The following is a 23,483-nucleotide window of genomic DNA, read 5'->3' on the forward strand; positions in this document are numbered from 1 at the left end:
TCTACGACCTGAGAAAAAGAGCAGAGCATTTATCCTGTACATAAATTAGGTACAGGGGAACTGCTACAACCAAAGAATAATGATGAATGTTTTAATCATTCATAGAAGGGCCATACAGAAAGTATATAGAAGTCCAATGCACTATGGCACTCAAAACCTTGTTGGGCGACAAAACTAAAGATTCCTTATCTTCGTTTCCGAAAAAACATAAATCTCACAGATTAGAAAAAAACAGTGAGGAACATTCTGGGGGAGGGAAGGTACTTCCCACTTAGATGTCCTATGAAGCAAATACTTGATTCCTCCTCCCAACTACAGCACACCTCCAAGGTTTTCCCTCCTGCTTCTCTTTTCCTCTTTTTCCTACTCATCTGCCAGAGGCGGCCAGAGCCCGCTGCGCTGCTAGAGACCCTCTGGAAGACGCCGGCGACCCTGGCGCCTCTTTGGCACGCTCACCTCCCCTACCACAAGAACCAGCTGTCCATCAGGGAGAACTGCGTGGAGATCTCCAGGACACGAACCAGAGCGGGTGGCCAAGTGGGCGTGCGCAGCGGACAGGCACGCGCGCTGGGTCCCCGGGGAAGGCGTCCGAGTGTCCTTTCTGCCCAGCCGCCAGGCCGCTTCCTCTCGGCCTCCGGGCTCCGGGGAGAGCGGAGGGCCCAGCGACGGACGAGCCAAGCCTCTCTCGATCCCCGCAGCCCCTGGCCTACACGAGGACGGAGAAGGGACAAGATCCTTTTCTGCAAGCCACCCGCTGCTCTCTAGCTTCCCGACCTCTGATGGTGCGGAAATCCAGCCAGGCCTTGAGTGCCGCAACCCGCTCTCCCCACTCCGCGACTCACCGGTCCCCAAACTGACCACGGGTACCAATACCGCGGCCTTTAAAGGATTTCTGATCCTCTCTGCGAAATGGCGACAGGCTTGGGGCGGGAACAGTAACCAACCAATCACCCGTCGCCTCTTGGAGCTTTTGTACCAGTGAGCGCGAGGTTCCGTGAGTGACAACAAATCTTGCCAATGCAAAGGACAATAGGAGCCGGGGAGGGAGGACACCCGCCCCTCGCGACCTAGGCGACGGCACGAAGCTCTGGAAATGCCGGCTTAATCTTCCAATGACAGCTCACCGGGTCCTGGCGAGACACGCCCATATGCCCCGCCCCTAGGCTGTGCACGACCAATCAAAAAAGTAAAAAGATTTCCGGTTTGCTCCGCCAATCAACTCGGAAAATTTCAAAGGATTGAACTAACCCCATTCGGACCAATTGGGTAGGGGCATGTGGGCGGGGCCAAGCTCATAGTGCTATTTAAGGAAATTTGCTGAGGTTGAGCTAAAAGTAGAAACTAGTTTGGGGCGTTGTTTTGTGAGGGAAACATCCAGACAAGACACCGAAATTAGGCATAAGGAAGGTTTCCTGTTCAGTCTGAAGCTAGACAGCCGCCCTGCTTTTGAACAGGTTTTCAACAGTTGGGGAAAATACTAGCCACCTGCACCTGCGTTCAGGAGCACAGAACCACAGTCCTCAATTCCTGAGAAATACTCTCAATCACTCAGCCCCCTAATGCCAACTTGGTTCACTAAAAAGTTTACAAACGCCCGTAAATGGTACATAACTGTTCCTAATGGTACATAAACAGAGAAACTAACATCTATTGAACGTGATATGTGCCAGGAAATATGTTAAGGACTTAACCTGCGTGACCACAAAGCCCCGTTAGTTGGAATCTACTATTATTCCCATTTTACAAAGGGGAAAATTAAGTGACCGGGCAGAGTTTTAAGCCTAGGTCTGTCTGATACCTTAATCTTTTTAATCAAATGCTTTCCTGATCACAATGACTGTATATATGAGGGTAAATATAAGTACATATGAGAGGTTTTTCTACATGACTCCTTTAAAATTATAATATTTTTTCCTAACTATAAAAAAAGTCATTTTAAAAAATATAATGGAAAAAAAAAGACACTTCCCACCAGGGAGAGAGAGGAAAAAGAGGAGGAGGAGGAAAAAAATTGCCCATCATCCTATCATCCAGAGGCAATCACTGCTACCATTTTGGTTTATTCCTTTCCAGTCATTTTTCCATGAAATTTTTACATAGTTCAGATTATGAATATGTACAATTTTGTCTTTTTCACTTAATATTTTAATTTGAGCATTTTCCAGATTGTTTAACATTTTTCTTACAAATGTTTTTGATAGCTGTGTGATATTCCATCATATGGATATACTGATTTATTTAATCATTTTCATGTAGTTGTCGAAGAAAAAAATTAATCGGTTGATCTAAGAAAGACATGGACAATTTTATTAAAGCCAAATTAAGGATCATAACCCAGGAACAGCCCCTCAGAAAGCTCCAAGAACTGTTCTGCCCGTTAAAGTTCAAAGCACAGTTATATAAATTTTTTGAGACAGAGGGGGCTGTACATTAAATGACGTATTATTTTTTATAGGTTTTTAAAATAAATTTATTTATTTATTTTTGGCTGCATTAGGTCTTTGTTGCTGCGTGCAGCCTTTCTCTAGTTGCAGGGATTGGGGGCTACTCTTTGTTGCGGTGCCCGGGCTTCTCATTGCGGTGGCTTCTCTTGCTGCTGAACGTGGGCTCTAGGCACACGGGCTTCAGTAGTTGCAGCACGAGGACTCAGTAGTTGTGGCTTGCGGCCTCTAGAGCGCAAGCTCAGTAGCTGTGGCGCCAGGGCTTAGTTGCTCCGAGGCATTTGGGATCTTCCCGGACCAGGGATCGAACCCGTGTCCCCTGCATTGGCAGGTGGATTCTTAACCACTGTGCCACCAGGGAAGTCCCTAAATGACATATTATTGACAGTTTACAGAATCCAGATCTACGTGGACAAAGCGAGTAGTGGGTCATGGGTCACGGTGGCCCCTTATAAAATTAAGCAGAGAGGGGAGTTGTCTTGGTGATGCTAGGAGAATGTTGCTATTTATGGTTGAGCAGGTATTTCTGCTGATAAGGAGGTTTGGTGAATGTGTAACGCAGATACACAATCCCTAGTAGAGGGGAGAGAGGAGGCCCAAGGGCAGAGAAAAAGACAATTTTTTTTGGCCGCGCCACGCAGGTTGTGGGATCTCAGTTCCCCAACCAGGGATCAAACCTGGGCCCTCGGCAGTGAAAGCTCGGAGTCCTAACCGCTGGACCGCCAGGGAATTCCTGAGAAAATACTTTAAGTTTAAATTTTCCTTGACTTGCTTTAGAGTACAAATTTGTATTTCATCATAGTTCAATATTTAGATTAAAAAAATTTTTTTTCTCTTATGAATTATACTGCAGCTAACATTTTTTTCCCTTCCTGCATTCCTTGCTAATTAAAAAAAAAGAATTCCAAAAGTTCAATCACTCAGTCAAAACATTAAAATTGTTAAGGTTCTTGATACATATTACGTGCCAAACTATTTTCTGAGTATATTATAAAAATTTCCATTCCCATCAACCAAGTGAAAGCCAAATTTACTTACTTCATCATTAGGTAAGCTCTTTTTAAAAAGAGGGTTTTTAGTGTTTTTGTTTTGTTTACTAACTTGATAACCAAAAAAAAAAAAAAAGTATCTTATGTTGGTTTAATTTTCAATTCTTTGATTACTTGGTTTATTTTTCCCCAAATGTTTACTAGTATTTTTATTTCCTGTACTATGAATGATCTATTTATGTCCTGATGACTTGCAAGAAAAGACGTAAAGAAGTTTTGCCAGCAACTATGAAGTTTGTTTGCTCGAATGGAGTCATCATAACCTGAAAAAAAGGTGAAACAGCAAAGATAAGATTTTTTTTTTTACCTACCATTGTTTGTGCCTACAGAAGCAATATTTAGGCTGATAACAATAGAGCTTTTTGCCTCCAACCTTCACAGCCTGAGAATATGCATTATTTTCACATGAGCTGCATCAAGCCTGTGAATAAAACAAAGTCCCAGTCCATATGGCACTCAATTGCTAAAGGATTACAACTATGTAAGTACATACATACACATATATATGTTTCATACATACATATATATTTCATACATATAAACAGATGATCCCCAACTTACAATTTTAAAAAAAAAAATAGGGTCCATTTATTTATTTATTTATTTATGGCTGCGTTGGGTCTTTGTTGTTGCGCGCGGGCTTTCTCCAGTTGCTGCGAGCAGGGGCTACTCTTCGTTATGGTGCGCGAGCTTCTTATTGCGGTGGTTTCTCTTGTTCCGGAGCACGGGCTCTAGGCGCGCGGGCTTCAGTAGTTGTGGCTCGCGGGCTCTAGAGTGCAGACTCTGCAGTTGTGGTGCACGGACTTAGTTGTTCCGCAGCATGTGAGATCTTCCCGGACCAGGGATCGAACCCGTGTCCCCTGCATTGGCAGGCGGATTCTTAACCACTGCACCAGCAGGGAAGTCCCCCAACTTACAGTTTTGACTTATGATTTTTCGACTTTACAATGGTGGGGAAGCAGTACACATTCAGTAGAAACCATAGTTCAAATTTTGGATTTTGATCTTTTTCTGGGCCAGTGATATGCCATACATTTGGGCAAAATCATCTAACACGAAGCCACACAGCTCCCACAAGGTCTGTGGGTGATGCACACGTTCACAATGGTAAACAACTGATATACTTAAAATCATTCTGTACCCTTACAATCATTCTGTTTTCCACTTCCAGTACAGTATCCAATAAATTACATGAGATATTCAACACCTTATTTCAAAATAGGCTTCGTGTCAGATGATTTTGCCCAAATGTAGGCTAATGTAAGTGTTCTGAGTATATTTAAAATAGGCTAGGCTCAGCCTAGGTAGGTAAGGTGTGTTAAATGCATTTTCCACATAACGATATTTTCAACTTATGATGGTTTATAGGGACATAACCACATTGTTAGCTGAGGAAGAGCTTATTTTTTTAATAAGAACATGCATGGGGGTAGTTCCCTGGTGGTCTATTGGTTAGGATTCATGCTTTCACTGCCAGGGGCCCGGGTTCAATCCCTCGTTAGGGAACTGAGATCTCGCATGCCGCTGGTTTGGCCAAAAAAAACACCCAGAATATCCATGGGGCATGCATGGGAGGAGGCTGGAAGGAAAAGAGACCTAACTTACTAGTGATTGTATTCAGGAGTTGAGGTTGTGATTTTTTTTTTAAGTGATTGTGAGAAAATGTTGTACTAACTTTATAAGGCAAAACAACTTATTTTTTTAAAAATATAAAATTTTGATAATTATGAAGGAAGTGTAATAGAATAATAGAAATCATGATTGGTACTCAGGGGAAATTTAACAAGCTCAAACTCTGGCAACTCTATAAATACAAATTGCTTATGGTGATATTGATTGAGTGGGGTTTTTTTTTTTCTTAATAGAAAACACTTCTCATCAATATAATGTTATTTGTGCAGCACGGAAAGTACAAAGTGCTCTTGGGAGAAGCAGAGAGATAATTTCATCCTGAGAAGCATATTATTTGGAGATAGCTCCCTGCCTCTGAGTTCGACTTTAAAATTGGTTAATAGTATTATTAGTTTTAGCACTCTTGGTAGTGGTAGTTAGTATTTGCCTTATAATTGCTGGGTCAGGTGCTTAATGTATTAGGTACTGTATGATAATTACCTCATCCAGTTCTCACATGAATACATTTAAGTTTAGAGAGTTTAAATGCAACACAGTATACCGGGACCACCTCCCCTCAAGTATCACTAAACTTATCCTTCTATTCTGGTCATGCTCCTGCTGGAGAGATGTATTTTTCCTCCCTTGGAAAGTCCTGCTGTACATACTCCTTGCCCTAGAAACAAACCTCTCCAGTAAATTTGCCCTTAGGAGAAACCGTAAGACACCCTTCACTTTTTCTCAGGAGTCCTCTGGTGAAAATACAGTCACCCCCAATGTGGTTTGTGGGCCTCTGGTGTCTTGAAGTTCTAGGCAACTCAGCCACTCCCAGGAGACTGTGACTTCCTTCTCTCACGATGCATAAAAGCTCATCAGACCAGTATCTGAATGATTCTTTTTCAAAGAGATGCAGGCAGCTCTCTGGACCCACGATGTTTATTATGCAGGGTTATGCAGCCTGGCAAGTGCATTGGGGCTTGCACTAAAGGATCAGCTGGTTTCCATAGCAACATTCATTCCTTTCCACGTAGGATTCTATCATCTCTTCTGCCCACTGAGACTTTCCAGAATGAATTGATTTTTGTGAGTATAGGTGTTTGTCCTTGATCCTCCAAAGAGAAAAGACATACTCATCAAAATAAATAAATAAATAACCCAACAATAAAATACCTAACTGCAGCTAAAAGGCTGCATTGCATCAGCTGGTCTTCCTTCTTTTAAAAGAACTCTATATTCTTTCTCCATTATGCTCTGTTCTCCAGCCTTATCCATCCTTTTGGGAACTAGTTTTCTCTGACAGAAAACAAACAGATGGCAGCTGCATCTTCCTAAAACTGGCTATGATGGGGCCATAATATCAAGTTTTCAACAGGGCTCTCTGAAAGCCTGGGCTGAGGACATGGGTGGCTGGCCTGTGGGTTATGATTGGAAGGGCAAGGATAAGGATCGCTGTCCACATAGAGATGTCCCAGTCTCTGAAATTTTGCCCTTAGAGATTTGTTTTTTTATTGCTCCCCAGCAATGTTCTCTTAAATTGCATACACTCCTGGAAAGAGTAATATATTAGGTTATTATTGCTGAAAGAACTTGGGAAAGAGGAGGAGGGTATCAAAGGATTTATTAAGACCACCTTTGTCTGCTTCACAGGGATATCTTCTGCAAGGGGTCAGTGCAGGTCCTTGTCACACACACACACACACACACCCTGGAGGATACCCTCTGACAGTCACAATGCAGTGGTGAATTCAATGCACAGCGCTGTTCCCCGAAACTCCTGCATGCAGTCCTGTTGGAAGATCTTTGAAACCTATACCTTGAAGTGATTAAAACTCCTTTCTATCCCCAGTGCCATTTGTTTAACCCTAGGCTTCCACAGACTAAAGTTAGTTTTCCTTTGACTACTGTGGAAATCAGCAAAACATCACATTGCTTTGTTAAATAAACTGGATAACAGTGAATCAGTTCACTTTTATGTAGCTTACTATTGCTCTCACTCCTCAAAACACAGAAGAAATCTACTTCCCCCTAGTTAAGCATCACTGTTACAACCAGAATGTCCCAAAGTTACTCAGCCCCATTCTAATGGAGCACTTGTTAAGTGATGTTTAACTGGACGTAATTTGAACATATCAATAGAATTATATCCATGGGGTTTCCAAGACTTTGAATTGGGCCTCCACCTATAGATGCCCGATACCTAACAGGGAGCAACAGGTGATACCAAGTTTCACTACATAAAAGTCTGGAATCACTTCCTTGTCACTGACAGGAAACATAGTGTATTAGTCAGGGTTCTCCAGAGAAACAGAACCAACAGGATGTGTATATATAGAGAGATTTATTTTAAGAAATTGACTCATGTGATTGTGGAGGCTTGGCAAGTCCAAAAATCTGATGGGGGACGCTGGCAAGCTGGAGATTCAGGAAAGAGCTACAGTCCAAGTCCAAAGGCAGTCTGCTGGAGAATTCTCTCTTGCTCTGGGGAGATGAGACTTTTGTTCAATTCAGGCCTTCAGTGGATTAGATGAGGCCTCATGGAGAGCAATCTGCTTTCCTCAAAGTCCATTGATTTAAATGTAAATCTCATCCCAAAATACCCGCATGGAAACATCCAGAATAACATTTGACCAAGTATCTGGGCACCGGGGCCCAGCCAAGTTAACACATAAAATTAACCATCACAATGGGTCACAGAGTAGCTGTAATCAGCAAGAGCTGACCTTGGTCAAACCCTTACCCCTCTCCCCACGTGCCTCACTGTTCTTTATCCTGGGCACTGTTATCTCCATTTCATCATGTCGTCATCTTCTCTCCTCACCTTTCAGGTACCTAGTCCCCTTTTCCTCTCTTAGTCTATCCCTAGTCTCACCTCACCAACCTCCTCTACCCCGAAAAATCCCTCCAGACCTTAGAAAATGACCTTAGACATTTGCACTTTAGGTTAAATTTAAATCATTGTAAGGCTGTCTTACCTATTTTCTCATCACCGTGAGAGGAAAGTATATTAAGGATTTCAGGGATCAATGACAAACTGAAGGAGTTTCGTTTAGTTTTGCTTTTTGTTTTTTGAGGAAAGGAAAGACTGATTAAGTCACAGAAATCAAGACAAAGAGAGACAACCAGATTTTGCCAAAGACAGAAATCAGGTAAATTCCAGGTCTAGATAATTAGTGGATGGCCTTTCAGAATATCACCATTGGGGTAAATCAGCTCTTGCTATTTTATGTCTTTCTTCCTCAGGATGGTCCAGATTGTAGTTGCTTGGGAGAGAGCATCTGATTGACTGAGCCTGGGTTCTGTGCTCCCTCCTAGGCCAGGGGACGGCAGGGTGCATTGACTGACAATGCTTTCAAGGCTGCATGAACCAGGGTAGCTGTGACCAGAAAAAAAGGGGAATGAATTTGGGGCAGCAAAAATATTTGTTATCTATCAACCATAACTGCAAGGATTGCTCAGAAGGGGATGCAGAATCACTTCCACTCTCTTTCTAAGACAACCTTGAATATTAGAGCAAGGCACAGATGGGACGCACAGGCATGTGACAACCTGGGGTAATGTCTCCCCTCCAGCTGGATGCTAAGCACCTCAAGTGCAGCAGCTCATGTCTTCTTATGATTTCTTTGGTAGACCCTGCAGAGGGCTGTGCACATGATTCTAATGAATTTATACCACTTGTGAGAGGATACAAAGAGTCCCTTATCGTGCAGAGATATGCTTGTAAGCTGACACAGTGGAACCTCTCCAGCATCCAGCAAACCTGTCTTTCCTACATGATAAACACTCCTCCTCGGTGTAGAGATTGAAGACATTTTCACCTGCAATCTAGTTTACCTAGCAAAACAAGACAACAAAGCAGTGGTAAATACGTTTGCTTATTCTCTGGCCTTGAAAATAACGTCAGATCATTGTACTGAGAGCCAATGTCATCTTCTGGATCTGGTAATTATTTGGGCAAAATCTCTTGATTTATAGATTCAAAGTATCAAAAAATGTAAGACAACCTGTTAAGCTCATCAAATTACACCTCTCACTTTCCAAGTAAGGAAACTGGGGCTCAGAGAGGTGAAGGGAGGTGGGGAGTTAGTGGCAGAGAAAGGAAAAGGATGAGAATCTTCCAACTCCCCAATCTATTTAAATTATTTTTATAGCGTTTCCAAGTTAATAGATCAGAGTTCAACTAGTTCCCTGTCCTTCCTGATAAACTCTCTGATCCATCGATGATTTAGTTAACATCTGATTTGTCCAACAGCACACTCTGGTTCTCAGGTACAGTGTGAGAGTTTACGAAACTTACCTGACCTTTTTCTTCTGTCCCCCTGCCCATCTTCAGGTCACTTATTGTTATTAGTTTTCCATTTTTAAATTGCTAAAGCCTGCCCAGCTCTTCTAATTCTTTCTTTCCTTTCCTCATATTGGAAAAAACTATTTTTTTCTAATTAACTGTTGAAAAGGTAACACATCTGATCAATTTTTATTGTCTTGTGTAAATATAAAGAGAAATATAAGATAGTAGAAGCAATAAGATCATCAGAGACCCTATTTGGGAGAACCTCTCCCTTGTAGAGAGCTGTTATTATTATCTATTCTGAGGAAATGGTATGGTAGAAAGGAAACATCAAGGTCAAAAAAAAAAGGCCGAATTTAGGGCACAGTTTATTCAAATTCCACCGTGTATATATTGTCTAAAATGAACACTGGGAATTGACAAAAGTTGTTAGACACAAATTACCTTTATTAATAAATATATTTAATAATAAACTAATATATAAAGATATACAAACAGTCACAATTCACTTACACATTTGAGGAAAATCTTTTTTTTTTTTTTTTTTGGTACACGGGCCTCTCACCGCTTCGGCCCCTCCCGCTGCGGAGCACAGGCTCCGGCTCTGGACGCGCAGGCCCAGCGGCCATGGCTCACAGGCCTAGCCGCTCCGCGGCATGTGGGATTCTCCCGGACCGGGGCACGAACCCGCATCCCCCGCATCGGCAGGCGGACTCGCAACCACTACGCCACCAGGGAAGCCCCTGAAGAAAATCTTAACCTGAGTTCTCCAGGCTACACATAAGCTAAATGTAAATGCCAAGGCTCATCACTTTCAGGAGCTAGGAAACACGTCCGCCTACAAACAAAAGCCTGAATTCACGCAGAATTTGAATTCAGAACCAACTACACATTACTGATCTTCCCAGGGGCGAAGGCCAGTAACCGCGCTGGGTGCTCTTACGTACATTTTCACACTTAAGTGGGCCTGGAAGCATAAAGTTAAAAGGCCATTAAAGGGCAGAGATAAGCAGGGACTCAGTGATTAAAAGCATCAACGTCCTATACTTCCTATAAAGTCCGGCGCCAACGGCCAGTTGTGATGAGATTCGCAAAACGAGCCCTGGACAAAGTCGGCAGCAGACACGTAAAAGACCCAGAAGCCCCTCCGCCCCGGAAGCTCGCGTTCAAAATGGCGCCACCGCCCCGCCCGCCCCGGGCTGCCGTCGAGCCCGCGCGTGCACTGCAGGGCGGGGGCGGCGGGGCGCGTGCGCGGCGTCTAGACGGCTGCGCGCCTGCGCGAGAGCGGGCAGCGAGTGCGCGCGCGGCGGGGGCGGGCTCTTCAGAGCGCCGGGCTGCAGCGGCGGAGCCGGACGTGTCCGCGAAGATGGCGGGCCGGGTGAGTACAGTTCGAGGAGCCGCGGTTCGAGGCGGGGGTGCCTGGCTCACGGGTAACTGGAGGTCCAGACAGCCCCAGGGGAGGGGAATGAGCCTGAGCAAACGGGGCGGTGAAGGGGGGTGGCAGGCCAGAGAAGCTGGGAAGAGGGAGCGGTGGCAGGGGATTAGCCCTCCTCAGAAACTCCGTCCCCGTTAGAAGCTCGAGGGAGGAGACCACCTCGCTACCCGGGTCTCCTAGGTCTCCCTTAATCCTCCCTTTACATCCCTTGGGGCTTGTCCCCCTCTCTTCTCAAGCTAGCGGCAGGCTCGTGGCCGTCCCAGGCCGGTCTGAGGGCTCTAGGGGTTTCTCCGCACCCTCTTGCGAGGGCTTATTAGGTGCCGCCTCCGGAAAAACTGCGGGGGATCCGTCTGCTGCATTGGGGCGAGGGCTATGACAGGGACCAGAAGGAACCCATTTCTGGTTCTTCACAATAAAAGGTCTTGAGAAAGGAGGAGGGGGTGCAAATGACTTTTAGTGTTGAACCCCGGCCATCTGGGGGACGTGTCACTGCCGGCTCAGGCAGAAATGCCTTGAGCTTGGAGTGGGGATGGATTTGGAGTGTCGCGTTTTCCTTTTATGAATGACAGCCGTTTCGAATGCAGCAGGATATGTTGTAGTTTCAGGGTTTTAAATTTTACTTCCTCCTTTAGCCTCTGAGATCGCGGGGTAGTATGGGTTTGGCGAGGGGAGATAAGGCCTGTTCTGGCGTGTACTGCAGTGTGCGTTGAGCAAAAACCTCTCTGAGGGATGGATCCTGCCCAGAGATTACACTGGTCATAAACCTGGGGACGTTAACTGCGTCATTAGGGGATAAGGATGTGCTTGACTGATTTATTTCTACTGGAATATTTGAATAAATTTGCATAGATTATGCATACACGCAAATGTTCTCCCTAAAGGAAATTGTTAAGTCGGGAGATTCTAGAGTGAGAAGAGACCTTAAAGGTCATATAATTAGGCCTGTTTCTCTTCTTTTCCCCGCAGCCTCTCCTTTTATCTACAGCTGCTCCAAATGTGCTTCAGATTCTCTTTCCCCCGCTTCTAAGGAGCCCCATTCCTCTATATTCACCTGCTCCCTATTAACAAACTCAGGCTTCTCCCATCGTAAACCCTCCCTCCACTCCCACAGCTGTCACCTTTTCTCTTCCCACTTTATAGCTAGAAATCTTGTCTCCATTTATTTGTCTCCCATTTGCTTGCCACCTACCCACGCCTCAACCCACTGCAGCCTGATTTCTGGCCCTATCATCCCACTGAAACGTGCCCCTAAACTTAACTGACATTTTTCATTCCTTGTCTTACTTGATGCCTCAACAGCGTTGGACATTGTTGACCGTTGCCTCCTTCATGGAAAATGCTCTTCCCTTGGCTTCAGCCTCCCTCCTGTTTTTAGTCAGACTGCTCTTTTGCAGACTCACCCTCCTCTACTCTGTTATTCAGTGCAGATGTTCCTCAAGGCTGTCTCCTCACTCTGTTTTCTCCCCAGGCAATCTCTTCTAAGCCCAGCTTCAACTACTATCTAGATGCCAACGATTCTCAGTATCTTACTCCCAGTGCAGACCAATCATTTAAGTTTCAGATCAGTATGTCAAACTGACTATTTAAAATCAAGGCACCTCAAACTCAACTTGTTCAAATTCAAACCCATGGTCTTAGCCCACCTAATTAGTATTTTTACAGGGTTTCTTATTTCAGTGAATGGCATCACAATGCATTCCACTTATATAAGCTGGAAACCTGAGGAGGGGGTGAGTGGGTCATTCTTTATACTTATGTCTCTTACCATATCCTCTGCCCTCAAGGAAAATTCATCACTGAGTTCTGTTTCCCCCCTCAGAAAAGGGTATTATTAATTATTAGGGCCAAAGAATCTGGGTTGGGCATTACTGCTTTAAACTGTATCCAAAACACCCACTGGACTAGTCACATGGGTTCTGTCATTTTAACATCCTAAAAATCTCTCCAATCTGTCAACCTCTCTACAACTTCATTTCCACCCCCTTTTCCCAAACTACTATCATTTCTGGCCTGGACTACTTCGGGAAGCTCCCGAGTGGCCTCCTTATGCCATTCACCACATTGATTATTCCCTCCCGTGCCCATTGCTACTTAAACCCCTCCCTCAGTAACAGTCATTACTTTTGGGAGAAGACTAAATCCTTAACTGGGCCTTGAAGGCCCTTTGTGGTTCTGCTCCTGCATCTCTACTCACTGCCTTACTCTCTATGCTCAGGTTATATAAGCCTTTCAGTTCCTTGAACCTCTTACCACAGGGTCTTTGCATGTGCGTTTCCTTTCTTTGTGATGTTCTGCTCCCAACCATTTACCTCTTACTCATAGATCACTCAGCTCCTCAAGGGAGGCCTGTTCTGATCCCCCACTAAGTCAGGATCCTTTGTTAATATGCTCTTGAAGAACTGAATTCCTTTCCTTAGATATTTATGTCTGTCATTTAAAATTTATTAGTATGATTGCCTCTACCACTAGACTTTGCTTTCCATGAAAGCAGAGACCATGTTAGTTTTTTACTTACTATCATCAGTGCTTTGCACCTGCCTGGGGCCTAGGGTTAGTGCTTTGGGTACCATTGCTTAGCTACAAATGTATCTCATTTAATCATGACAAAACCACCCTGCAAGATAGGTAGTATTAACTTTGTTTTACTCAGAGAGAGGGACTTAGTAACTTGCCAGGTTCACAGCCAGCAAGAAGCAGGGTTAGCATTTGAATTCAGGTCAGTTCATCAACTTAGTTGCAAGGGTATAAAGAAGAGTAGATTTACTTTACCTAGAACTTGCCTGCTGTCAGAGTTTAATTTTGAAAAACTACCTTCTATCTTTCGGAAAATTTAAGCACCTTTGGCCCATCTTGAGTGGTCTTATCTTTTCTTCCTATAGCCATAATTGTCTAACAACTACCTATCCATGTTTAACAAATACAGTCAGCCTTGTTGTAATTCTCTTTATGGGAGAAAAGCTATTTTGAGTTTTTACTGCTTTTGATTGGTTTAGTTAATTTTGGCATTCTGACATCAGCTTGTAAACGGTATTTATGTTCACTCTGTTATTGAAGATTTGTATCAGTGTTGCTGATGATAGCATTAGTAACCTGTGTATCTTGGCCTTTGCTTTTCCTGACCAAAAAAGAAAGCATCATATTTAGTCCATCTGGGAAACTGAAGAATAAACTGTGTGATGTTATTCAATATAGCATCTAGGTCATCAGAAATTGGTTAATCCCTAAAATACTTTGAAGCCCCTAATCTCAAAACTAAAGAACCTAAAAGAAAATAATTTTTGTCATTATTGTTTTAGTGTATTTATTATATGAGAAAAATATGGAATGACAAGTTGGATACATTTTATAACACGATCAATTAATTTAAACGTATCTGGTTCCTTTTGGCCTTTCAAAAGATTTAATTAGGTAATAGGTTTTTCTCAGCTGTTTTAAATTTTTGCTAGTAATAAATCAGATTCTAAAGTTATAATTCTTATTACTTACATTGACTATAGACTCTTATTTGTAAAAGACCTCCACGTACAGATGGCTGCCACTGCCCTAGGCCTCCACACCGTCTTTCAGAACTCTCGTGCTGCATTTGCTCTGGAATCAGGGAATCAGAAGCAGAGGAAAGAATCTGAAATGTAGCCTTAATAGCTGAGGAGAACTGACTCTAGGCAGGGAGAAGCTCCTTAGTAAAGCTTCTCTGTTTGGTGTTGCTTTCCAGACCCCTTAGACTACCACTGTCACCCCACTCCTGAAGAAAAAGGAAAGAGAAGAAGATAGGCTTTCCACAGTGCCTGAACTTTTTTGTACTCTCTCTTTTAAAATTGCCAGAAATCTCACTTACTGGAAATTTAGCAGTCCCTTTCTGAAAATACACATACATTAATGAAAATAAAACCAAGGGATTGTTTTCTTCATAAATTCTTACATCTAGTGGAGGTAATTTGTTTTAAGAACTAGGAGTAAGATTATGTTAAATAGGAATCTAAGAGAGGGAACTCTCTTAGCTGTTGAAGGGGGTTTAGAAGGATGTTAGAGGTAAGTTTTACCTAATCTGGCTGTTTGTCTAGGTCAGGCTAGTATATTTAGTATCAGTATATTGAAAAAGTTTTTGTAACCTAGTCCAGAAACCTAACCATTTATAACATTTTTATGGGTGAATGACATCTTTACCAAATAACCAACCTTCAGATTGGAACACAAGTCCTAGATTGGGGACAGCTCATGGGCAGTACCACAAGTCAAAACAAATAATATAAAATGTTTTGTAGTCCCATTTCCTAAATCAGAGTTTTACTGTCCGGAACATATCAGCTCTCTGCAATCTTGTATGCGGTAGTTACTGCTTTTGTGTATCACTCTAGTGGAGATTTTATAAAGTATGTTCAAATGCAATACATTTTAGAAAATAAAATTGAACTCTTTAAGCACTATCAACTAGCTCCTTTCTGAAACCCAGAGGAATTTATGCTTAAGATGGATGTATTCTTTTTTCAGGTATTTAAGTAAGGGTGCAAAGGTGTAAGGTGAAAGTATATTATTTTACTATTGAAAATTCTTGAATTGTTAGAGCAGTGAATCCTTGGAAACAGCTACATTGGCAATACACTAGTCACTTGCTATAAGGCTGTTCTTAAGGGTCCATACTCTGGGTATGTGTATAGGTAAAATCTCTTAATGAGGTCCTTTATCCTACTTCAGTATTAATGCCCTTGAATGGGCTCTGAGACCTACCTTACACTGCCTTCAATTTCCTAGTGATTTAAACTCATTTTCAACTTATTTTTTTTATGATGCAAACTAAATATTCCTTGTGTGACTATAACTATTTCTAGCTCTATGCACTTTAAACAAGAATAATTCATATGCGCCTTAAGAGATTTCAAGCATGATGAAAAGTACAGAAAATAGTATAACATACATATATCTATGTGCCCATCATCCAGATTGTGTCTACATATTGTGATATTTGCTTTGTATCTTTTAGAAATAAAACCTTATAGATCCAGTTGAATCCCCTTTGTATCCCTTCTTTTTATAAAAAATTTATTTTATTTATTTAGTTTTGGCTACGTTGGGTCTTCGTTGCTGTGCGCGGGCTTTTTCTAGTTGCGGCCAGCAGGGGCTACTCTTCGTTGCGGTGCACGTGCTTCTCATTGCGGTGGCTTCTCTTGTTGCAGAGCACAGGCTTTAGGCGCATGGGCTTCCATAGTTGTGGCACGAGGGCTCAGTAGTTGTGGCTCGCGGGCTCTAGAGTGCAGGCTCAGTAGTTGTGGCGCCTGGGCTTAGTTGCTCCGCGGTATGTGGGATCTTCCCGGACCAGGGATTGAATCCATGTCCCCTGCATTGGCAGGCGGATTCTTAACCACTGCACCACCAGGGAAGTTTACATACTGTGAAATTTGCTCTATATCTTTTAACTTTTAGAAATAAAACCTTATAGATTCAATTGAATCCCCTTTGTATCCCTTCTTGATTCCACTGACCTTTTCCAGAAGTAACCACTACCCTAAAGTTGGTATAAATCCTTTCTGTTCACATCTACGTATGTTTGTGCCCATAACTAATATATTGCTTTTTGTGTTTTAAAAATGTATATAGTGGTGTCATAATGTATATTTCCTTCTACACCGTGCATTTTTTCATTTAAAATTGTGATTGAGATTTAGTCATGTTGAAATTACATAGAGCTAGTTAATTCTGTTTATTGTGTAGTATTCTATTTTGTAAATATACCACAATTATCTGTTTTCTTATCAGAGGACAATTTAGGTGGTTTTCAATTTTATTTCTCCTGGTGCACACATTCTTGTATATGTCTCCTTACATATGAGTGTAACAGTTTCTTTAAGGTATATGTCTAGAGACGTGGACATGTACCCTATGTAGAATAGCTACATAGAATTGCTGGGTGATCAGTGACCTTTATCTTTACCTAGTTATAACAGTTTGCAGTCTTACCAGCAGTATATGAGTACCTGATACTCATGTCCTCTCCAGCACTTAATATTGCAGACATTTTAATTTTTACAATATGATAGGGGTAAAATAATATTGTTTAAATTTGCATTTTTTTCCTGATTACTAGTGAGATTGAGCATTCTTCATATTGGTCTTCGGAGTTTCCTCTTCTGTGAATTACGTTTGCATATCCTTTGCCCATTTTTTTTCTTTTGGGCTGTTCAGTGGTGATCTTTTCATGTTTGCAGTGTTTTAGATTTAAATTTTATTTTAGTTATAACTACCCATTTTTTTAAACCTCTATAAGTAGTGTACTTGTATGTTTTAAAACAGATCGTTTCCCACTTTGAAATTAGAAAGATTTTCTTTTAAAAGGTTTTGGTGTTTGATTCATCTGGAATTTATTTTTGTGTTTGGTGTGAATTAGGAAGCTAATTTTATCTTTTCCATATGTATAACCAGTTGTCCCAATGTCATGTATTGACTCCATCCTTTTTCCCACTGATTTGTAATGCTACCTCTGTTTTATATCCACTGTAAGTCTAGACTCTATTCTGTTTCATTATTCTGTTTGTCTATATGTGCACCAATACCACTGTTTTAATTACCATAGCTTTAAAATTATTCTTGCTATCTGGTAGTGTTAGTCCCCCTCATTTTTCTTCATTTGGCATTTCTTGCCCTTTCCATATGAAGTTTATGAGCAACTTAATCCCTCCTTTAAAAAAAATTTTATATTTATCTTTTGCCATTGATTTACATTTTTCTTTATAGTATTTTATACGGGCAGATACAAAGATCATTTCAATAAAATTTAGCTGAATTACTCTAGGAAGCTGATAAGCTGATTTTCTTCCCTCCCTCCTTTCTTTCCTGTTTTTTTTTGCCATTAAGCAAAAAGTGCTAATAATTTATTGCAACTTTGTGCCCTATAGATTTGCAATCAGATGAATTAGCATTAGCTGTTTATGAGTAATGCAGAGTGTCTTGGTCCTTCGCTAAATTCGGAATGAAGTGCTAAAATTCTGATGTATTTTGCACTAGCTATGTAGATCTTTGGTAACGGAGAAAATAGGAAAATTATTTAAGTAAGAAATAAGTTGTCATTTTTGAAACCCAACATTCACTTCTTTATAAAATCACTAAATATTAAAGAGAATTTTAGGATTTCACTGATGGATTATTATTTTTTAATTTGTTATTAATTTATTTTTGACCAAGTGGCTTATGGGATCTTAGTTCCCCCATGAGGGATTGAACCCGGGTCCTCGGCAGTGAAAGCGCAGAGTCCTAACCACTGGAGCGCCAGGGAATTCCCATCGCTGGTGGATTTTTTAAAAGTGTAAAGTGTTTTTAGTGTTATGGGCATATGAGCAAACATTTTCTTACTTGGTTTGACAAGCAATGAAAGTAAAACTTATCACTAATTCTGGGTCTTCCAAAAAAAATCTGAGTGCGGAGATTAAAACGATTTAGTTATCCTAGTTACTTTTCTCCTAGAGAATAATATTGACAAAATTTTTTGAGATGATAGCAGACTTAGATCCCACTGTTTAGAACAAAGCCTGGCATGAAAGTGTTATTTAGTAAATGATTGTTGAACGGGGGAATGTTTATTTCTGTATACCTTAGTAAATTATCATTTTGGACAGTGTCTGTAGTTGGATTTTAATGTTATGTTCTCTGCCAGCTATTGAATACTGTTGTTTATTCTGTTATCCAAGTCATTAATATAGCATAGATCTAACTTTAAATAGCTGCTGGCCTCCGATACAGTCCTTTTCTCGATCTGCAAATATTGAGTCTGATAACTTTTTTGTTTATATAGACTTCCAATCAATTTACTACTTATAAAGCATCAAAATAAACTTAACTGTAAAGTTTTACCAAGTTAAAGGATGAAATGGACCAAGAGCATTATTGAAGTCTATTTTCCGTATTTTCTTTTCTTCTATTATAGAAGGAAATGAACCTGCCATTATTTCTGTTTTTATGAATTTTATTTCTCTTAGTGCAATGATTCCCAAAGTGGAATCTGCAGACCAGCTAATCAGCATCACCTGAGAACTTGTTAAAAGTGCAGATTCTCTTACCCCACAGAGGTTGATTAAACTAGAAATACTGGAGGTGGGGCCCCTGCAATCCCTTAACAGTTCTGAAGGTGGTGTATGCTAAAGTTGAGGACCATTGACTTAGGATTTTGAGCTCTCCAATTTACTTTAACAAATTGTTTGAGATTTTTTTCTCCAGATTTCTTTCCAAATGTATACTCAACCTTGTTATTTCTAGATTTCAGCGTTATTGTCTTACCTTTCCTTTAATACCTTCTTCACCTGTATCCAATTTTCAGACGTTTAAGAAAGCGTAAGTTATTTTGTGCAGTATGGAGAATTAGGTACCTTGACAGACCTTTCCATGGAAAACATTTGCAATGCTAGATAGCATGGTAATTACAGTTAATTAAAAGATGTTGTATTCTTGAAATTTGCTAAGACAGCAGATCTTTCTTTTTCTTTCTTTTTTTTTTGGCCGTGCTGGGTGGCTTGTGGGGTCTTAGTTCCTGACAAGGGATCGAACCTGCGCTGCCTGTGTTGGAAGCGCGGAGTCTTAACCACTGGACCGCCAAAGAAGTGTGCTAAGACAGTAGATCTTAAGTGTTCTTACCACACACACACACACACAGAAGTAACTTTGTGAGGTGATGGATATGTTTATTAGCTTGTTGTGGTAATCATTACACAAGGTATACTTATATCAAAACATCACTTTGTATACCTTAGGCAAAATTCCCTAAGGCTGAGCGTGTGCATGTACGCTTGTGATCCAGCAGTTCTTCTGGAGTGGGTGTATGTGGGGGTGGGGGTGGGAGTATAGCTATCCAATTGAAATGCATACATATATTATTCAAAAGACATGTAATGTTATTAGCGACAGTATTCATAATTAAAAACTGGAAACAACTCATGGATAAATAATGGTGGTATATTCATATAATTGTATATTGTAAAAAGCAAGGAAAATGAACTATTGCTACATGCAACAAAATGGATGAGTGTTAACAATCATAATATTGATGGGTAGAAGTCACACACAAAATAATACAAGCTATATGATTCCATTTATATAAAGTTTTCAACAGGCTAAACTCTGATTTCTATCTCTGGTGGTAGAAACAAGATAGCAGTTATCTGTGGTTGGGGGTGAAGAGCTAGTGGTAAGGAGGGGGCAGTATGGGATGTTGGTAATGTTCTCTTTCTTTAACTGGGTGTTGGTTACCCTGGGTGTGTTCACTTTGCAGAAATTCTTTGAGCCAAACACAATGTGTGTACTTTTCTGTATCTGTGTTTTCTTTAATAAAAAGTTGATTTAAAGAAGTGGTAATGTTTTTTTCCTTAAACTAGGTGGTAGGAACATGGTGATTGTTTCTTGGTATTTTATATCTTACGTTTTTAATAAATATTTTATTTTTATTCAGTATTCAAAAAATATAAAAAGTAGTCACTACTTCATTGTTAATTGAACATCTCCTGCACAGAGCACAGTGCCTGGAACATTATAGGTATTCATTAAATATTTGTTCCATTGAACAAACGTAGGGTAGTAATTCCTTTTTGCCTTCCGACAGCCAATCTTTTACTCAATTATTTATAAATAATTATTTCTAAATAACCAAAAAATATAAATAATACCATTATATTATTCTTATACTATCAAGCTGAGTTTATTAAACAGAGAAACCTCTCAGTATTACAGGCACTTGCATCATGAATTATTAGCATGTTTAATTATAGTGACTCAGATTAACATCAGCAATTTAGATTAATATGGATGTAAATCAATAGATTTTGCAGCTTTGAAGATGTGAAATTTAGTAGACTTTCTAATATTTTCGGGTATCTCACTTTTTTTCTTTCTTTTTTTTTTCTGAACAACTGAAATCACAGCTAACTTTTTCTACTGAAACTTGTGTTCCACCTTCTGTACCATGCTGCCTCTTGCTTCTTGCCTGTCTTGCATCTCTAACTTTCTACTTTCCTGAATGCCCTGTGTCTCGCTAAGGGAAGAGCCCAGAGCTATGGGACTTAGGGGTTGGGACTGGGGAGAGGCTCTAAGGCCTGGGATCCTTGTTCTGATTCCGTCTCCAAAAATTCTTCTCTCCTTCTTCACCCTTCAAAAGAACGTAGGTGCCAAACTTTCATCAGGATGTTGGGAATAAAAAAAAAAAAAAAAGCTTCACAAATATTGTTTTGATTTCTTTAAGAACATTTGGAGTAAACTTTTCAGAGTAAGAACACTAAGTTACTAAATAAGAATATCTTAAATTGAATGAATGGTATTTTACAGTTTTGAAAACACCTTCACAGATCCTTTCTTGTTAGACTCTCAGAGCAACCTTATGAGTTGGCACTCTCAAAATTCAGTTCAACAAATATATTTCAACTAACACAGAAACCCTCAGCCAACATCATACTTACTGGTGAACACTGAAAGCTTTCCCCTTTAAGATCAGGAACAAGATAAGGATGTCTCCTGTCTTACACTTCTATTCAACACTATTTTGGAGGTTCTAGATAGGGCAGTTAAGCAAGTAAAAGAGTAAAAAAGGCATTCAAATTAGAAAGAAAGAAAATTATATCTATATACAGATGAAAGAATTTACAAGAAAAAAACGTAGAGCTAAAAAATGAATCCCATAAAGTTGCAGGATACAAGATCAATGTACAAAAATCAGTTGCATTTCTATACACTAGCAATGAACAATTTGAAAATAAAATTAAGAAAACAGTTCCATTTACAATAGCATCAAAAAGAACAAAATACCTATGACTAAGTTTAACCAAAGAATTGTAAGATTTGTACACTGAAAACTATAAAACACATTGAAAGAAATTAAAGATCTAAATACATGGAAAGACATCTTCTTAGAAGGAAACGTAGATGAAAATCTGTTCATGGATCGGAATACTCCCCAAATTGATCTATAAATTCAGTGCAGCCTCTTTCAAAATTCCAACTGCTTTGTTCCCAGAAGTGGACAAGCTGATCCTAAAATTCATATGGAGTTGCAAAGCCATTTTAGCCACAACAATTTGAAAAAGAAAAAGAAGAGTAAAGTTGGAGGACACACTTCCTGATTTCAAAACTTACTATAAAGTACAGTAATCAAGATGATATGGCACTGGCCTAAGGATAGTCACATAGTCATGTAAACCAGTGGAATAGAATTGAGAGTCCAGAAGAAAACCATACATTTATGGTTAATTGATTTTCAACAGAGGGCCAAGACCATTCAGTGGGGAAAGAATAGTCTTTTTAACAAGTGATGCTGAGACAACTGGATATCTACATGCAAAAGAATGAACCTGGACCCTTACCCCACACCACATACAAACATGAACTCAGAATGGGTCAAAGATCTAAATCTATAAAATTCTTAGAAGGAAACAGGTGAAAATCTGCATGACCTTGCATTAAACAGTGATTTTTTTAAAAAAGATACGACACAAAAAGCACAAGCACCAAAGGGAAAAATAGATAAATTAGACTTCATCAAAATTTAAAATTATCATGCATCAAGAAAGTGAAGAGACAACCCACAGAATGGGAGAAAATATTTATAAATCATATGTCTGATAATGGTCTAGTATCCAGAATGTATAAAGAACCGTTATAACTCAACAATAAAAAGAAACTCTATTTTAAAATGGGCAGAGGATTTGAATAGATATTTCTCCAAAAAAGATGTGAAAATGACCAATAAGCACATGAAAAGATGTTCAGCATCATAGTCATTAGAGAAATATAAATCAAATCCCACAATGGGATACTACCTCACACCCACTAGGATGGCTATAGTTAAAAAAAAAAAAAGTGTTGGTGACAGTGTAGAGAATTTGGGACCCTCATACACTGTTGGTGGAAATGTAAAATGGAGCAGCCATTGTGGGAAACAGTTCGGCAGTTCTTCAAAAAGTTAAACATAGAATGATCCAGCAATTCTCCTAGCTATATAACCAAGTGAGTTGAAAATATATGTTCATACATAAACTTGTACATGAATGTTCATAGCAGCATTATTCATAATAGCCAAAACGTGGAAATAACCCAATGTCCATCAGCTAATGAATAGATAAAACAAATGTGGGTTATCCATACAGTGGAATATGATCACAAAAAGGAATGGAGTGCTGTCACTTGCTACAACATAGATGATCTTGAAAATATTATGCTAATTGAAAGAAGCAATCACAAAGATGACAGATTGTATGATTCCATTTATATGAAATGTTCAGAATAGGCAAATCCATAGAAAGAGAATGTAGATTAGTGGTTGCCAAGGGATGAGGGAGGGGAGAATGGGGATTAAATAGCTAATAGGTACAGGGTTTCTTTCTGGAGTGCTAGAAATGTTCTGGAATTAGATAGTGGTGATAATTGCACAATGTAGTGAATATACTAAAAATCACCGAAGTGTACACTTTAAAGTGATGAATTTTATGTTATATGAACTTGTCTTAGTCTGTTTGGGCTGCTGTAACAAAATACCAGAGACTGGGTAGCTTATAAACAACAGAAATTTATTTCTCACAGTTTTAGAGACTGGAAGTCCAAGATCAGGGTGCCAGCATGGTTGAGTGAGGGCCCTCTTCTGGGTCACAGACTTCTCATTGTATCCTCACCTGCTGGAAGGGACAAGCTAGTTCTCTGGG

At 40.3% G+C, this 23,483-nt stretch overlaps 2 protein-coding genes across 13 annotated transcripts in view; one reads left to right on the top strand and one right to left on the bottom strand.

The window, feature by feature from the left end:
• The window catches only part of LOC101279155 (ADP-ribosylation factor 2), a 101,243-nt gene extending 100,265 nt beyond the window's left edge, over positions 1–978 (bottom strand). For 2 of the 9 annotated variants that reach the window (XM_033438999.2, XM_012535052.3), the window contains exon 1: positions 457–895. The gene's annotated coding sequence lies outside the window, so the exon portion shown is untranslated. Of the gene's footprint in view, positions 1–456 lie in introns of all 9 variants that reach the window. The other 7 variants (XM_033438997.2, XM_033439000.2, XM_049701438.1 and 4 more) reach the window with 7 other exon arrangements.
• A 9,649-nt stretch (positions 979–10,627) lies between these two features.
• NSF (N-ethylmaleimide sensitive factor, vesicle fusing ATPase) overlaps positions 10,628–23,483 on the top strand; it is a 156,813-nt gene continuing 143,957 nt past the window's right edge. Inside the window, exon 1 of one of the 4 annotated variants that reach the window (XM_049701430.1) lies at positions 10,628–10,764. In XM_049701430.1, the coding sequence (XP_049557387.1) occupies positions 10,753–10,764 (12 nt within the window). In that variant the 5' untranslated portion in view covers positions 10,628–10,752. The remainder of the gene's footprint in view (positions 10,765–23,483) is intronic. The other 3 variants (XR_007473258.1, XM_033439002.2, XM_004275690.4) reach the window with 3 other exon arrangements.

Source organism: Orcinus orca, chromosome 19 (assembly GCF_937001465.1).
Source record: "Orcinus orca chromosome 19, mOrcOrc1.1, whole genome shotgun sequence".
In the NCBI taxonomy this organism is placed as follows: Eukaryota; Metazoa; Chordata; class Mammalia; order Artiodactyla; family Delphinidae; genus Orcinus; species Orcinus orca.